Source organism: Diceros bicornis, chromosome 3, assembly GCF_020826845.1.
Source record: "Diceros bicornis minor isolate mBicDic1 chromosome 3, mDicBic1.mat.cur, whole genome shotgun sequence".
In the NCBI taxonomy this organism is placed as follows: Eukaryota; Metazoa; Chordata; class Mammalia; order Perissodactyla; family Rhinocerotidae; genus Diceros; species Diceros bicornis.
The window spans coordinates 20,016,604-20,035,191 of NC_080742.1; the positions used below are offsets into that span (position 1 = coordinate 20,016,604).

Sequence of the window (18,588 nt, forward strand, 5' to 3'; positions counted from 1 at the left end):
GCGTGTGTGTGTGTTTTCAGAGTAACTACTGATTCCTCTAACTCCAATACACCACCACAGAGTTCTTCCTCTCCTCCGTTTCATGTGTTCTTTCCTTTCTCCCACGATGAAAATCCTGATTCCAGGTAACATCAATATGTTTGCTCATTTTCTCGATTCTACAATGCATACAAAATAATTTCAAAGCTGCTACATCCTAATACTAACAACAAACTTACACTTTAAAGTTCAAAATGTATTTAAAATTATTTTTCCTTAAATATATCCTAATGAGGCTATAACAGTCAGAAAATTGTATCCAAAAGTCATTCAGATCTTTTTTTCCTTTTCTGTAGTAACGGTATCCATTTATATACAGATAGGCACATTTCTGTTTTCTTCTATCTTTTTTGAGGTCACTTTTGAATATTTAAAATATTAATATCGGTTAATAGTCAAAAATATATGAAAGACTGTACTCAGAGAATTCTCATTTTCCCTTTGCCTCTGTCTTTATATTTCTACCCACTACCCACCATTACAAATAACCAATTTCATTAGTTTGTTTCTTTTTTTTTTTGTGAGGAAGATCAGCCCTGAGCTAACATCTGCCAATCCTCCTCTTTTTTGCTGAGAGAGACTGGCCCTGGGCTAACATCCATGCCCATCTTCCTCCACTTTATATGGGATGCCGCCACAGCATGGCTTGACAAGCGGTCCATCGGTGCGCGCGTGGTATCCGAACCAGTGAACCCCGGGCCGCTGCAGCAGAGCGCACGCACTTAACCACTTGTGCCACAGGGCCAGCTCCCATTAGTTTCTTGTTTATGGCTTCTGTGTGTTTTCTTCTCTTTAGTTTCTAGCAAAACTAAGCCTATATATATACATATACACACACACACACAAATATATACAATATTAACATGCAAATCATTTGTATATACATTCTATATATGTATTATTGTATCCCATTCTTTACTACTAGTAGTAAATCCGTTTGTTACCAGTAGAATACCAGATACATACTTTAGTACCTTGCTTTTTTTTTTTTTTTAATTAACAATGTACCTGAAAATCACTCCACATTAGTTCATGGAGAGTTTTATCATTCTTTTTGCGAATTTATAGTATTCTCTTGTGTGGCTGTGCCAGAATCATTCTATTTGCGAATTCATAGTATTCTATTGTGTAGCTGTGCCAGTATTCTATTGTGTGGCTGTGTCAGAATAGTATGTTCTGCTATTACAGAAAATGCTGCAATAAAAAACCCCTGCATATGTTTTTGCATATTGTTGGAGCTGTATATTCAGGTAGAGCATTGTTGGGCCAAAAGGTGAATGCCTATGTAATTTTATTAATTATTGTAAAATTCTGTTCCACACCAAAGCAATGTGTGTGAGTTCCTTTCCTCATATAGGTTTGCCAAAAGATGGTGTTGTCAAGCTGTTGAATTTTTGCGAATGTATACGTGAGAAATGTAAGTCTCATATTGTAAGAAATCTCAATACTTATATTTTACTTTTCTCTTGTTACATGTGAATTTAAGCATAATTTCATGTGTTTAAGGGAATTTTTATATACTTTATTTTAGATATCTTTCTGTTCATGTATTTTGTCCATTGTTTAATTTTTTTGGTCTCTTATTTTTCAATTTCAGAGTTTTTATGTATTAAAAATATCTTCTCTTTATCTGTGATAGGCATTTCAAAACTTATTTCCCAATTTGTCGTTTGTCTTTTGAATTTAAATATGGTGGGTTTGTTAATTTTTTCTGTTTGCCATGATAGGTTTCTGATGCAGTTTATAATTTTTTTTTCTTTTATTGCCTCTAGATTTTGAGAGTTAGAAAGCATTTTGCCACATCTAAGTTGTAAAGGCATTCTTCCAAGTCTACTTCTAGTATCTACATGGTTTCCTTTTTTATGTTTAGATCTCAACTATTTTGAGTTTATTTTCTGGTATGGTATGAGGCCTGGATTTAATTTTATCATTTTTCCAAATGTTTACCTTGTTGACCCATTATTATATTTTAAAAGTTCATTTTTCACCCAGTGATATATAGTGCCACAATTTTTAATATAAAAAAATCTCAGTAAGCAGTCTATTTCTGGACTTGGTGTTTTGTTCCAATTGTAAATTTATTCATGTGCTAGAACTACACTCTTTTAATTATAAACTATTCATAAAATACTTTAATATCTGACAGAGTTAATTACTTCTAATCATTCTTCCTTTTCAAGGTTTTCCTTAGTATACTTACATGTTTATTCTTCCAGGAGAACTTTAGAATTAATTTGTTTGGTATCAAAAAAAGATTTGTTGATCTATTTATTAATATCACATTAAACATATAAATTAGCTTAGGTATAATCTTGATGTATTTATGATATTGAGTTATATCAAGAACAAGAGATGTTTTTCTAAATGTTAAAGTACACTTTTGTGGCTTTCAGGAGTAATTTAAAATTTTTATCACATAGATTTTATGCATTTCTTTCTAAGTCAATTTTAAGTTTCCACCAGTTTTGTTGCTATTATGGATGCAGTTTTCTCTTTAATTAGATCTTCAAACCCATATATGAATGCCATTGATATGTGTATATTAATTGTATATCCTGCTACCTTAGTGAATTTTTTTATTTGAATTCAGTTTTTCAAGTATATTAGTATCATATTATTTGCATAAAAAGAGACCTTTTGCTTTTTTACCCAATCAATATGCCTTCTTATTTAATCATATAGAATAATATCTCCAATTCAATGTTAAAGAGAAATAAAATGTTAACTTATATTTACAATGTTAAGTAGTAGAGAAGATAGTAGGCATTCTTATTTTCTTTCTGACCTTAGTAAGAATGCCTCTAATGTTTCCCGATCAAGTAAGTGGTGGTTTTATGACTGAAATACATATATGTATACCCATATATATAATATGTGTGTGGGGAGCATCTGTGTATGTCTATATATTTATATGTTAAAATGCGAATATAAATGTCAAAGAAGTCTCTCTCTATATAGATATGGATATATGGATATGTATGTGTACATATTCTATAAATTCTTATTTGAGTACTTTTATGAGGAATGGGTGAATGTTGTCACAAGAATTTCAAAATCTGTTGAGATTTATTATATGATTGTTTTTCTCATATCTAAGATGAATTATGTTAATGAGTTTCTAATACTGAACCATTTTTATTCTTAGACTAAACTCCACTCAATCATTATGTATTATTTTCTAATTTCTTTATTAGACTTTCTACTCAAATTTCATTTAGGATTTTTATATTAATATTCACAAATGAAATAATTCCATAGTTTTTTTTTCTGTGCTATCTTTATCATGTTTAGATATAAATATAATTTCATCATAAAAATTATTTGGAAGTTTTATTATATTTGTTAAGCTACAGGGCAATTTATGTAGCATTGAGATTATCTGGTCTATGAATGCATCTAAGCCTGGTGTATTTTTGGTGGAATAGTTCATTAACAAATTTCTGTATTTCTTCTATAGAAATTATTCTACTTAAGGTTTTTTTTCTTTACCAGGATCAATTCCAATAACTGGAATTTTCCTAGTAAATTACCCATTTCATTTTCATTTTCAAAGTTTTTTACATGAGGTTGTATAAAATAATCTCTTATGTTTTCTAATTTTCCTGCTTCAATGGTTATTTCTCCCTTGATAATTATACTTTTATAATTATCTACAGTCACGTGTCACTTAAGAATGGGAATACGTTCTGAGAAATGCATTGTTAGGCGATTGCATTGTTGTGTGAACATCATAGAGTGTAGTTACACAAACCTAGATGGTATAGCCTACTAACACCTAGGTTATATGGTACTAATCTTATGGGACCACTGTCGTATATGCAGTCCATCCTTGACTGAAATGTCGTTATGCAGCACATGACTATACGTAAAAGCATCTTAAGACACACCAGAAGTTTATAAAAAAATTGTTCTCATTTGCCTCTATCACTCAGAAATTAACAGTAATTGTTTAAGTGAACAAGACAGAGACAAAGAAGACCCAGCTGGTACCAAACCTCCCTTAATCGTTGGTTTCAACTTTGTTTCCAATTGACCTTTAAAATCTGCCAAAGAACAGTGAAATTGACTGAAAAGGGACTCATCTTCTCTTCCCTCGACAACTGTTTTCAGAGTTGTTCGTGAAAAATGTCACTGAAGAAAAAGCTAAAGGATGGAAGAAGTACGTATAGGGCAATAAATCTATGAAACGGAGATTGAAATCTGGCTTAGACTTTTTAGGATAATTTAGGACTGCCCATGACCATTACCATCATAAATAAATTTATGTGAAAGATTATGATTATTTAAAAAATAACTCTCATTTCATTACATACCAATGAATGCCCAGAGCCCAACATTATTATTAATCTTTGACAAATGATTTCTTTTTTAAACCTAGTTCAATTTGACTTTTCTCTACTGCTGCTCCCTGAAACAACTACCTTCAATGGCGTCTATGTTTCCAAGCACAATGGTGATTTATCCCAAACCTCATTGCTACCCATCATCTCCACTGCTAATACATACGTCCACATCACTCTCATCTTTTGCCTGAATTACTGAAACAATCACTCAATTGATTTCCCTGTTTTGGCTCTTGTCAGAAGTTCTGGCTATTTTGCATCATGCAGCCAGAGTTGTCCAGTTAAGACTTAAGTCAGACAGATCATTTAACTTCTCAGAACCCTACAACAGAGTGCCTTCTCTTTCAGAATAAAAGTATAAATCCTTCCAATTCCTGTAAGACCTATGCAAATTCATCCCAATTGCTCTCTAACCTTATCTCCTGCTACTCTCTGTCTTGCTCATTCTGTATCAGCCACAACGATGTGGTGTTTCTTTCCTTTAACTTTTCAAGTACTCTCCCATCTCATGTCACTTTCATTTGCAGTTTGCTCAACCTAGAATGCTCTTTATAAATATACACACATGGCACACGCTGCTCCCTCACTCCTTTCAGGTCCTCCTTACAGGTTTCCTTAATACATAAGATCTTCCCAAACTATTAAAATACAAAATAGCAGCCCTTCTCTTTTAACTGGGACATTTTTCTCTCTAGCATATACCACAAACTAACTTAATATCCCTACCCCCATTTTTTATTGTACTTGTTTTCTGTTTGCTGGAAATTAGTTCCATGAGGTAGAGAAGTTTGTTTTGTTTACCAATATACCTCCAGTGCCTAGAAACTGTCCCTGGTCGTTAGTATACACTCAAATAAATAAATAAATGTTGAGCAAATGAATATGTAAAAGAAATCCAACTTCAGACTTGGTGACTTTGCTAACCAGCAAAACCAGTGCAGAAGAAGTAGATCTTCTGCTGTAAAATGTGAACTCCCTTTACGCACTTCCTCTGAACTTAATCACGTCCACACTGCAAAATGTCAGCTATTACCTTGTCCACTTGACACGTCACATTTTGGAATTTGCGAGCAGTAGCCAACTCGGATGTTTGGATCCGTGGTAAAACACCAGGGTGACTCAGCCCCATCTGGATTTCGGCAATAATTTTCTCTTAGATCCCTATTGAGAATAAGCACGTTAATGTAAATTGCCCCAGTTCTTACATTGGTGAAGTCAGCGCTATCACATTTCTAGAATCCCAGAATGTACGCATGTCTACAAAATAGCGTTCTAAGTTTTAGATTTAGGCTAGTTATAACAACTTAGAATTCAGGATAAACAACTGGCACTGTGCACATTACTGAAATAAACGCTATCAGATATCAGTATTCTTTTCCTTCTACAGGCCTGGAGTTCCACACATACACTGCTGCTTCATGAAAGAAACAGTACCATTTCATTCTTCTCACTCATTCTCAAGATTGGGACTCTCAACTGTTACAATTATTAAAAACTGGCTTGTTATTTATTATGTTTTCATGGATCATATATAATGTAGAAACAACATGTATCTCTCTTTGCCGAAGAAAGGCTATTATTAATAGTCATTAACTACTCTCATTTAAAGTGACAGTTCCACCTATTCAAACATTTGCCACAAAAAACACGACAGCTATTTCTTCCTTGAATTCTGTATTCCTTTGATTTATTTAATTTGCTGCATAGATTTCTTTTAAATACAAAGTAGTTCTTTCTCGATTTAGAGAAGTTACCTGAAATCTTTATAAATATTTCTGCAAAATTAAGGCCTAATTATGATATAGAAGATCTAACTATAGAAGTTGACAATATAGTACATGTAAAGCCTTTCTTTTACCAGTGATTTAATTAGACTTCTAGAGTTCTTAATAAGGAAAAAGTGTATACAAATATTCTCTGTAGGTAAAAGGATTTTACCTTAATATAAGATTCACATGAAATAAAATGTGGAATTTATGATTTGCTCTCCTGAAAAATGCTCTCTAATTTGACGCGTGTGTACTTTCTTTTTATAGATCCCTGGCTGACAATTTAAGAAAATTAATATTCAATCTGTTGGAAACTACATTATTTCTATCACTTAGGTCCAATCACAAGTACTACAACTTTATTAATACCCAAATTGACCACTATGAATGAGAAGTTTTTAAGGAAAAAGCTTAGGTTTGGTTATAAAATCAACAAGTAATAGTTTATTCAGTCAAACTGTTATTTAAGGTTATGAGAACAGTGATTGCCAATAGTTAAGGCCATTGTATAGCAAGTTTTCATAATTATAACCTATATTCAAGCCTTTAGCCTTCTTATAAAATGATGAAATTATTAACTGGAAGGATAAAGAAAATCTTTTATTTCTTGTAACCAATTTATACTTATGCTTTAAAAATTTGTCAGTACAAAATATGTGCATTGACTTTAACATAAAGTTTACACAAATTTGCAATTTTAGATGAATAATTGCTTAGTTAAACTGAGTTGCCAATTTAAGGCAAGATAATTAAACAGAGATCTAAGGCCACTGAAAGTCTTAGTTTAGGCCCACTCTATATCTAGAAGCACTTCATTAATCTAGATTAAGCAAGAATGAGAGCCAACGTTTACCTGAATATTTTTTCCTAATTTCTTTCCCTTCAATTGAAGAAGAATTGTTTACAATTACTAAAACAAATTAATGATTATATGATTCATGTAGATTCATCACAGGTAGTATTTTCAGTTATAGTGTTTTAAAAATTGTCATTTGTAAGGAGTCTCAGTATTGGGGCAAATAGAGTTTAATACAACCAGAGCCACCTTACCAGCACACCATTCTCTGCTAGACCACAAATAGTAAATGCATCAATCTTGTGAGCAAAATGTTGTCAGATTTTATCAGTTTTATAACACAGCTCATTTTTTGCTTTTTGATATTTATATTTGTTTATCTTGACCAAATAACTAAATTTAGAAAGGATGGCTTAAATTCTGATAACACATAACAGCTAAACTTTTGATAATTTTTAATTGTGAAATGTGTGATTAAATTTCTATAATTATTCTCTTTTTCTTACAGATGCAGTTCTTTGGGTTTTGCACATACACAATTTCTTACTTGACTACTACCAATCATTAGATGTTAACAAAAAGTGTGAAGGGCACTGACACTGTCTCTCCTCCTCTTAACTATTCTTTTCTCATTTTCTTTGCTTTCTCTACTTTGATATTTATTTTGGAGGTCTGAAACACATGGGTCAGGAATAGAAAGTGAATTGCTATAAAGAAAACGGTGGGAAATAAACCCAGAGTGACAACTATAAATTTGTTGTTATTAAATAATGAAAAAATCATAACAGATGAATATTTACTATCTAAGCAATTACATTGAATTAACTAAAAAACAAAAACAAACAAACAAAAAAACATAGGGGCCGGCCTGGTGGCATAATGGTTAAGTTTGCATGCTCGGCTTCGGTGGTCCAGGGTTTGCAGGTTGGGATCCTGGGTGCAGACCTGTGCACCACTTGTTAAGCCATGCTGTGGCAGGCGTCCCACATATAAAGTAGAGGAAGATGGGCACAAATGTTAGCCCAGGGCCAGTCTTCCTCAACAAAAAGAGGAGGATTTGCAGTGAATGTTAGCTCAGGGCTGATCTTCCTCACCAAAAAAAACCCCAAAAAACATAAAATATTTCCTGTCTTTAGTGGATGGGCAACTAGTGCTCATAGTTCTCCATCTTGAAATGTTAAACTCTTTTATTAAAAGCCAATTACATAAAGCCAATATATGTTATTTATAGATGTTATTTCAGCAAAGCCACTATGAATGACACGTGTGTTATAAATTTCAAAAGCAATCATTTTATGTTCCTCATAACGAGGTGGACAATTTAAAAACACAAGGCATTGTGGCCGTGTCTGTCCAACAAAAGTGATGAAAAAAAGTAGCCATGGAGAAGACACATAACAACTATATAATTGATATTCAAGGGCAGTTTCTTCAGCTGGATTCATCTAAACAATTGTTTTACTTCCCTGCTTTTTAAAGCAAATCTAGAAATAATAGAAAATATTGATTTAAAATTATAAGATAATTTTGTTTCAAGGCTGAAAACTCAGTTTACAATGTTCAATGAAATCAAGGTATGCCTCTTCTTGTAAGAGAAAAAATATGTAATCTCCCCTAAAGTTAATATGAAAACTTAAGAAGGCACTAGTTTGAAACTTGCCTGGCTATCATTACCACTAATTGGTTTATTAAATAGATCTGCAAGAACAAAGCTGTGATCAGACACCTAGAAATGTGTTTCTCAAATCACAGTATATTAACCATCTGACTCAGAATCACCTAAAGTGCTGGTTAAAATGCATATTTGAGGTCCAAATATCAGACCTAAGGAAAAATCTCTGGGTGGATGAATCTGCCTTTTAACTCCTGATTATCCCTTGGTACACTAAAGTTTAAGGATCACTAACACAGAAATTAGTAAAAACTAATCACTCTGCCTCATTTCCCCATAGCCTACTGAAACTTATAACGTTTGCCTAATTTACTCACTTGCACTTGAAATTTTCAGGAGTTATGTCATGCTGATGAGGGTACTGGGAATCCCAACGCTGACATGGAATTCCATTCCAAATGGTATTGGTGGTGCCCCGGTAACCTTCGCCTTGACCTTGAATGCATTCAGTGGTTTCCACAGGGACATCTGTGTCATTCATAGTACTGTGAGCTACGGGTAAAAGGAAATACAAACTTAAATAAAACCTTTCAACTTGGCATCTACCTCTTAGAGTTCACTTGCATTTGTATTACCAGGGTTTTCTGTCACAAAAGTTTTATAATAATTGAGTGGAATAAAAAATTCAATTTATCGTTATTACTATCTCACTCAACCTGAAGAAGTGAGTTAACATGGTGGACTCAACTGTGGAATTTCTTTGCTTACGAAACATAATATTCTAGCTTGGCTTTATCTAGATCAGTTTCAAAAATCATCATCTTATAGTATTTAAATTTTCTGGTTCTGTCTAATCTTTCATGAACATTAGATGTAAAATCTATTTATTAATGTTTAAGTACAGCATATATGTTTTTAAAAAATCACTTTCTTTCTTTAGAAATTGAAAAACATCTATGAGTAATGTGGTCACCAAGTAGGGAAATTAAAAAGCACTGTCCTCTGAGTTTGACCATAAAAAAAGTAAGAAAAGGAAAATTAATGTTAGTCTAGAAAGCAAAGTTAACAAAAAAAATTGAATTTATTATTATTATCTCTATTCCAATTTTTCTTTCAAACACCAAATTAGTGTTTGAATTAATTTGAATAATTCTTTAAAGGCATTATACTTCCATATGTCACTAGAACTTATAAATATTGAATACTCAGTATTTCTGAAATAACTATACAATTATTCCTAAAATTAGTTTGCTTAAATACACATAAAGTTGGCAATGGTATTAATCATGATTTCCCTCTAATATGATAAATATATTCTAAGCTGATATTTTAAATTTTTCTTTTTAATCAACTTGTTGGCATTACAAAGACAAATCAGTTGTTCCTAGGCAGATTTATTTCTTGCTTTTTTCCTAGTGTGACTGCAATGCTTACCACATGTCAGGAAGATCATGAAAATCTCAGTAATAAAGTAAAAAAAATACAAAATTAAATTTTTACCACAACTTAGGCTCTCTCTTTTTCTCTTTAATGTTTACTCACTTAAACAAAACATAAACATTCTGGAGCAAATAAAATTCATATACCTTCTCAAAAGATACATGAAAATGTTTATGTCAATAGAGTAAAGTCAATGTAAACTTCCCAGTTACCTTTACATTCTAAGTGGTCATTCAAGATGCCTCTGAATAAAACTCAAGTTGACACCTCTAGAACAGTTTACTATTTGAATAAACGTCTTTGATTCATCCATTCTGGAATTAGATGTATCACTTCTCAAAGGAGAGGTCAGAATTAGACATGCCTTCAGAGGCTAGAGATGTCTAGAAAAGTGTTCCACATTTAATAGTGTAAATTCTTTTAAAATGGCTCTTCAATTTCATTTAAATTTATTTCTTCTTACAAATAATTACTATCTTATGTGGCTGAATGCTTTATGTCATTGAGTTCCATGCAAACTAAGTTGAGGCTAAGTTTGGAGTTATTCTATGAAGCTTTGTATAAAGATGGAGGAGGATTAATTAACGACCATTCCAACCACTGGAACATGTTGTATATACAGATTTCCACAAATTGCCCTTTTAAAAACTTTTCTTCAGCTCATTTTAAAATAGATTTTTATTTCTTATGTATCTACTTTAAGGAATAGAAATGTGGCTCAGAAATAAATTAAAAGGAAATTCAAATGGAGATGAGAAAATGTCCAGACATTGACTCATAAAGTGGTCATTGAGAGTTGATAGCCTAGAGAATTAATATATATTGGTATTGGTATTATGTATCAATTCAGGAAGAACTAAAATTATTGGGCTGGGAGAAACTACTTGTACAGAAAAAGTTGGTGCTGGTTAGCCAAGTGCTTTATGATTTTAATATTATCTAAAGTTCTCTGATGAAATAGAAAACAAGATGGATTTCATAGGTCCTGAGGAACTATATTTCATCAAAACAAATGCCACTAAGCTACTATATTTCTGATGATTTGAATTAACTGATAAATGATTTGAGAAGACTGAGTGCATGGGGGATGTCTTTAAAGGGTTATAACTCTAAAAAAGGTAAAAGGTCAAGCTTGTACTGACATATTTCATATCTAGTTATAAAACTAGGATGTGAAAGAAGACAAAAACAAATGTCTCCAGGAATTCATCAATTCATTAGCTTAACATTTTCAGAAGAAAACTTTTGACTCTCCCACTTCTTGAGCACAAGGTCCTGGGCAGCAAACTCGTGTTTTTGGTCAGAACTCAGAATCTTAACAATGGGAGGAAGGTCAGAGTTAGGGCAACCAGAGCAAAAACACTTCCACTAATCTTCTCATGGACTTCATTGCCCGTCTTGGGTACTTCAACTCTTTTACTTTCCTAATTATTTGTGTGTGTTTTGTTTTATTTGTTTATTACTGACCCATTTTTCTTGAGTATCACTCTGACACTGTGAACATGTAACCAAAAACCCAGTCTTGATGAGTTCTGATGTCTATCAAGGCCACCTTTGGCTAGATATGGGCTCATCACATCTCACTGAGAAGGTAGCTCAAGGCTGAGCCCATCAGAGATTAACACGCTCTGCTCTTTGGATACTAGAATGATTTGCCAGATACCAACCTAAACAATGAAAAAAAGGAATATGATATTCAGAGACGATTACAGATTTGGCCATTATTTAATGGTATTTCTAAATGTGGAAACAGGTTCAGAGGGCTGTTTCCTCTTCTGTGTGAAGGTAGCTTGACATTGTAAATCTATGCCTTGCCGCTATGCCTGGTGGGGGTGAGAGAGTAAAACTTCATGCCGACAGTGTCAATGTAAGATTGAATATCAAGTGTCATTTCTAGAGTGTGTTATTAGATGAGAGTGATTGGATTTTCAAAGTAATTTTTTCATAAATACCTTTCTTAAAGTGATGCTCTTGTAGAAATGACCCATGATAGTTAAAATTTGAAACAATACATAGAGCTTTAAACTCAAAAATAATTTTAATTACACTGCTCTTTATAAAAAGGGGACATTATTAAAGTAAACAAATATTACCATAATTCATTAGGAAATCAATATCTGGAAAATTCAATGAGTAACTTCAAGCAACCACATGATCATCAGAAAATATTAAGAGGAATGATAAAATTTAAAAGCTAGTAAAAGATAAATATTTTCCTAACTTGAGGGCAAAGTTTTCAAATTTTAGGAGTCTCTGTGGAAAGAAATACCTATATTACAAAAACCTCAAGTCAAAGAAAAGACCACTCATATAAGAATATCAGGGAAAATATTTCACTGTCGATTGATCCACTAAAATTTCAGTGTCAAGTTCAAAGACATAAATTGTTGGTACTAACTTTGCACCTCCACTGCAGAGGTTCCCGAGATTTAATCAAAGAATCTTTCACTTTTAAAAATAGCAATCATAAAATCCTCATTTAAACAATTATGTTGAAAAGTTTTTTCTAAACTTTCATTAGCATATTTTAAAACCTTTGATATAATCTTATTTTAAGGAGTCACTAAATATTCACTAAAAGAAAATGTAAATTAAAATGGTGAAATAAAAAACAAAATTTTGGATTTGGATTAAATAATTTATATTATTTAACAGATTCTAATTTGGAAGTGGAAACTTTTTAGTTTAGGAAACTTTTGAAATTACAAAAACTACAGAATACAAAGAATTACTGCACACTAATGAAATACAGTATTGTACAGAATGAATATAACTTTTCCCTAGGCCTTGCTATAGACTGAATGTGTGTCTTCTGTAAATTCATATGTTGAAATCCTAATCCCCATTGTGACGGTATTAGGAGGTGGGGCCTTTGGTAGGCGAGCCCTCATGAGTGGGATTAGTGTTCTTTCCAGCATATGAGGACACAGTGAGAAGACAGCCATCTATGAACCAGGAATCAGGCCCTCACCAGATAACAAATCTGCCGGCATCTTGATCTTGGACTTCCCAGCCTCCAGAATTGTGAGAAATAAATGTCTGTTGTTTATAAGCCACCATTCTATAGTAGTCTATTATGGCAGCCTGAACTGATTAAGACAGGCCTCATCAAGGTATAAAGAATCTAAATAATAATATTATGATTTTTGTCTTTTATTTTAGTAAGTATCTATAGCTTTGAAATATATAACATCAAACAACTTGGCGGTTTTACTTATTCTTGTGTTTTAATTCAGTGGAAATATTTCTTATGATTTTAACTACAAACTAGCAGTTTTCAGACAGTATTGTTTTTTAACTAAAAAGTACCATCTGAAATTAGTGCATTTGTATTTATCCCATTTGCCATTCAGCTGCTAGAACCCCATAAACAAAAAGTATATAATTCTGGTGGCAATGTGTAGAATAAATAATATAGGTAAAAAAAGATATATTAGTATAAGTTAACTACATAGTTTTCATCAATAAATAAAAGTTATTATGAGACTTCATGCAGCTGTTTAATAAATATTATCTGATGAGGATCATGATGAATGATTTGCCCATAGACCATATAACTGTGATATAAATGTTTGATCTTTGCTGCCTACACTCATACTTACTATTCAAACAAAATGAATTACTCCTGAGCTGCAATAAAATAGCCTCCTTCAGCTGTCCTACTGTATAAATATCAAAATTTGGTGCAAAAACAAAACAAATATTTCATGCCAATTGATTTGGAAAGGGCTGTTAAATGCTGGGAAACCTATTTCTTTGGACTTCATACTTTAACACAGGACCTGAATAAGGGAAGGTTTTGAACAATCTCCAGTGGCCAAATGAAGTGTTAAAGAAGCACAGAAATATTCCCAAATATCAGCCGAAGCTGATCAAGTTTAGCCAAAGCAAAATGTTTTTAAAGTGCAACATCCTCACATACACAAATATTTTTGCAAGTATGTCTACCAAGTTCATACCGAAAACACCAGGAACTCTTCTGAGAGTTCCTCACAAATAAAACATTTTGCCAGGGGTGTCAATGGTAGCCACCCTTTGGAAGGAGATGCAAAGATATTTATATGATCCTCAGCGGCCTATGAGTGAAGGACTGTTTTTCTTTGATGATTGACACAAAGTTTTCTGTTTGGAAATGCTTTAAGGAAAACAATTTTTGCTGTTGAAATTTTTCACTGTCCTATCAGAACATGATAAAATACAATGGGTGCCTCTCGGAACATTAACTTCACTTTGCTGGTGTGGATGTGCTATGATCTGATTGCTATAATATTTGGTAGGGAACTTTAAGGTTTGAATAGATTTTTTGAGAGAATGAACGTTAACTGTTATGTAATTCTTGGGACAAACATCTTGCCTCCTGAACAGAAACAGACCAGTAGAACAAGATGACTAATAATAAATTTGACCCATTTTCTCTGGGAAAGCTAGCCAAATCCTTGCAGAGAGACCCCATGGCCCTGACGGAAGTCCATGAATGGCAACTAGAGAATGCAAGTGCAGACATATTTTACAGAGAGCCACACTCAGGGCTCTGTAAGCTTTACATAGACAAGTAAATCCTTATATTTACAGTCCCCCTTTCCCCACTAAAATCTAGATTTCCCAGTGGTGATAAGCTATTGCAGTTCTTTTGCCAATATATAGAACAAGTTGCTTCATAGGACATTGGACAAATACCTGGTTAGTCCTGGGAGTAGTTCAACCCAACCCACTTCTTATTCCCAGCTACTGAAGAGCAACTAAAATGTAGGATTTACTTTATGATGGTCCCCAGAGATTGAGAACAGTGTATAAAGCTACTTTCCTGTCAACAGACTTGTGCTCTTCAGACCACAAAGGACAGGGTCAGGCTCAATGTAAATTTAAAGAGCTTCTTGTTTCAAGATTGACATGGGAAAGTAGTACAAAGACCTCCAAAATACAAACCTCAAATCGCTTGCACGTTTGTTTTCTGTGTGATCCTAGGATTCCTATCCAAAACTTTTCCCTGGACTATATCCAAGCCTTTTCTGGTATAAAATGCTCTAGAGACAAGACTTTCATGAAAGGTCGTCAACTCTATACTCTTATTGCTTAGAAGATGACTTGGTAAAGACCTCCAAGTACAAGATCTTTCCGTTGAGAAAGGGTATTGATAGCACTGTTTTTTCTTGACTCAGAATACAATAAGAAGATTTTATTTCTGTGAATCTCTGGCCTTGGATGAATTAATAAAATTTAGCGAAATAATCAGCTTTCTTTAAGAAAGAAAAACAAATTGCTAAAATTATTTTCCCAACATACAATCACACTGAATTTTAAAGGGTTAGATACTTCTTAAAATGATGCCAATGTACATTGGTTACTAGAAGGAAGGATTCTTTTTATTTATTACCAATGACCATGAAAACGGCAGTTAGCCATTGATAATTAAGCAGCTAGTAACTGTGGGGGATTGGAATTGGCCACCTCAAAATATGTCTCTTCCTGAAAGACACTTTGACCCCCACCCCCACTAACTGACCAAAAATGTTGTGGTGGGAGGCCTGCCCCCAGAACAGGCCATCACCATAGACATCTCCAGGTACCTGGAGGGTCCTTGCTAAGCCCATTCTTAGTTCTGGTTACCCTTTGTAAGATACATTTACATTTGTAAAGGAAATCTCCATTTGTAAACGTATCTTCTTCCCTGTACCATGAAGAAGCGGGGGGATGGCCTTACCTAGAAACTTATCAGAATGGAAAGTGAGGACTTAAATCTACGTGATAAACTTACCCATTGTTAACTGCGCTGTTTAGGCACTATGCTAACTGATTCCCACTAGGTTTCTATAGATAACATCTCCCTGGAGCCTGGGTCACCATGGAAATGGGTGTTTGACCTATTTTTTTCAGGAATTGGAACCCCTGTCCACTTCAGGCTAGTTGAGACCACCAACCCATCAACTGGGCCCACACACACACAAGTCCCATAAGCAACCTTTTGACATCAAGAGGTTAAAACTCCACCCTCAGGGCATGCTAATGCTGCCATTCTGTGAACATGCGTCCTATGAAGAGGCATGAAGCCTGACTGTGCTTGTGCAGATCATCAATTACCTCATCTCTCCTCACCTCCAATCATTTCAGACCACCTTGTCCCCTATCTCATAAATATCCCTGAGTCTCTATTTTTGGGGAAGCAGATTTGATATTCATTCTCCTGTTTCCTCACTTGGCTGCCTTGTGATTAATAAACCCTCTCTCTCTGCTGCAATCTCTTCACCTCGGTGCTTGGCTTTCTGAGCAATGGGCAACAACAGACATGGTGCAGTAACAACCACATATTTGTATTAGTCTGCTTGGACTGCCATAACAAAATACTACAGACTGGGTTGCTTAAACAACAGAAATGTGTTTTCTCACAGTTCTGGAGGCTGGGAAGTCCAAGATCAAGGTGCCCTGGTGTGAGCTCTCTTCCTGGTGAAAGAAATCCAGGAAGAGGCCACCTTCTCGCTGTGTCCTCATATGGTGGAGAAAGAGAGATCTCTGTCTCTCATCCTCTACTTATAAGGCCACTAATCCTATCAGATTAGCATCCCACTTTTATGATCTCATTTAACTTGAATTACCTCCTAAAAGCCCTGTCTCCAAATACAGTCACACTGGGGATTAAATCTTCAACGTATGAATTTTTTGGGGTGAGGGGACAAAATTCAGTTCATAACAATACTTTTAATGGAAATCTTAGCTATCAAAGTTCTGCCTAGGTCACACTTCTGAAATGAGTTGTTGTTCAACAAATATAAAGTTTAAGTTATGCAAAATGAGTAATTTCTAGAGATCTACTGTGCAACATAGTATCTATAGTATAGTTAACAATACTCTATTGTATGCTAAAAAATTAAGAGAGTAGATTTCAAGTTGTGTTCTTACCACACACAAAAAAGGGCAGTGGGACAGGAGGAAACTTTTGGAGGTGATGGATATGTTTATTACCTTGATTGTGGAGATGGTTTCATGGGTGTACACATATGTTCTAACCCACCAAATTGTACACATTAAATATGTTCAGGTTTTTTATATCAGTTACAGCTCCACAAAGCTATCAAAAATAAATAAAATGGCTCTGGACACTTACATACCTAGAAGTTTAAAAAATAACAAGGAAAAGAAAGAGGAGGAGAAAAATAAGGTAAAACATGACAAAACTTGTCTATTTTGCTGGTAAACGAAAAGTCATCAAGACAACCAGCAACAAATGAATAGAACTAGCCCAGGGAAGCATGAAACCTGAAGGTGAGTTGAGGAGATGGGAAGAGGGTATGAAGCAAATCTTCCTGGTTGGCAATGTCTAAGAAAAGCCAAGTTTTCATATGAAAATCAAGAATCATAGAAGAAATTCCAGGAGATACAAAAAGAAAATGAAAAACTACCACTCTTTAGGAAGGTAACATATATTCATTCAACAAATATTTGTTAAACTTCTGTCATGTACAAAGCAACGTGCTAAGCTCTACAGGATACAAAAAGAGACATGGCCCTTGCTCTGCTGGAGCTTATAAGTTTTGATAGAGAAAGCTATTAACCAAATAATTTCAAAAATAAATGTAAAAACCAGACTCTGAGAACACGAAAGGAGAGGTTTATGGTGCTATATATATATAATAAAGAATTTGACCAAGTAAGGGAAGTCAAATGAAGAAATGGTAACTGAGGAAATAATAACTGAGTTGAAATTCGAACAATGAGCTGTCAACTAGATGAGAAAGGAAGAGAAAATTTTTCAAGGCAGAGGAGATGGCACGGGTGAAGGAACTATAATGAAAATATGGAAAATATGATGTATGGGAAGAAAACTACTCTGGCTGGAGCAGAGAGCCTGGAGAGAAATGTGATAGTATATGAGATTAGAGATAAGGAAGGGGGAGTAAAAGATAGTTTTGTTTTGTCTTTGTCATAAGATCAGAGGAAATCATTGAAGGGTTTTAAACTGGTGTTTGTGTGTGTACTGTGTGTGTGCTAGGAATGGAGAATGACATACTCAGATTTTTAAAATATCGTTCTGTTTGTAGTGTGGAGAGGGATTGGAAGGGAAAACTAGTGAATATGGACATAACTCCACTCAGAAGGCCATTCAAATATTCAAGACACAAAATAGTAGTCTTTTGGATAAAGGAGACAGTGATGGAGTGAAAAGGCCATATTTGAGAGGTACATAGAAGATAAAATTGACAGGTTTTGTGATGGATCAAATGTGAAGAGTGAAGGAAAGGTCATGTCTAGGATTATTCTAGGCTTTTGGGTTTTAAACTGTATAAATAGTGGTACCAATCATTTAAAAGACAGATTGAAAAGCAGATTAGACCGTCCTACAGGATAAAAGAAGAAAATCAGAGAAAAAGATAAATGATAGAAGTCTCCAACCAGGTGTGTTGCTGATGGTGCGAGGTGGGAACAATTAGAGCAGCCAACAGGTGTATCCTAGTTAGTGTACTCTAATGGGACCAGATCAGCCTTACATGTCTGACATGTAGCAAAAAGTTCTCAGAGGGACACTTGGGGTTCCGGAGATCCTTTCAGGATCAAAGAAGATCAAAAACTATTTTCAAAGGAGATCAAAAACCATAG

General features: G+C 34.0%; 1 protein-coding gene across 1 annotated transcript in view; it reads right to left on the reverse strand.

The window, feature by feature from the left end:
* The window catches only part of HGF (hepatocyte growth factor), a 74,772-nt gene that overhangs the window by 23,812 nt on the left and 32,372 nt on the right, over positions 1 to 18,588 (reverse strand). The window contains exons 9-10 of the mRNA XM_058524514.1: positions 8,937 to 9,111; positions 5,416 to 5,543 (exon numbers count right to left, since the gene is read on the reverse strand). Of these exons, the coding sequence (XP_058380497.1) occupies positions 5,416 to 5,543; positions 8,937 to 9,111 (303 nt within the window). The remainder of the gene's footprint in view (positions 1 to 5,415; positions 5,544 to 8,936; positions 9,112 to 18,588) is intronic.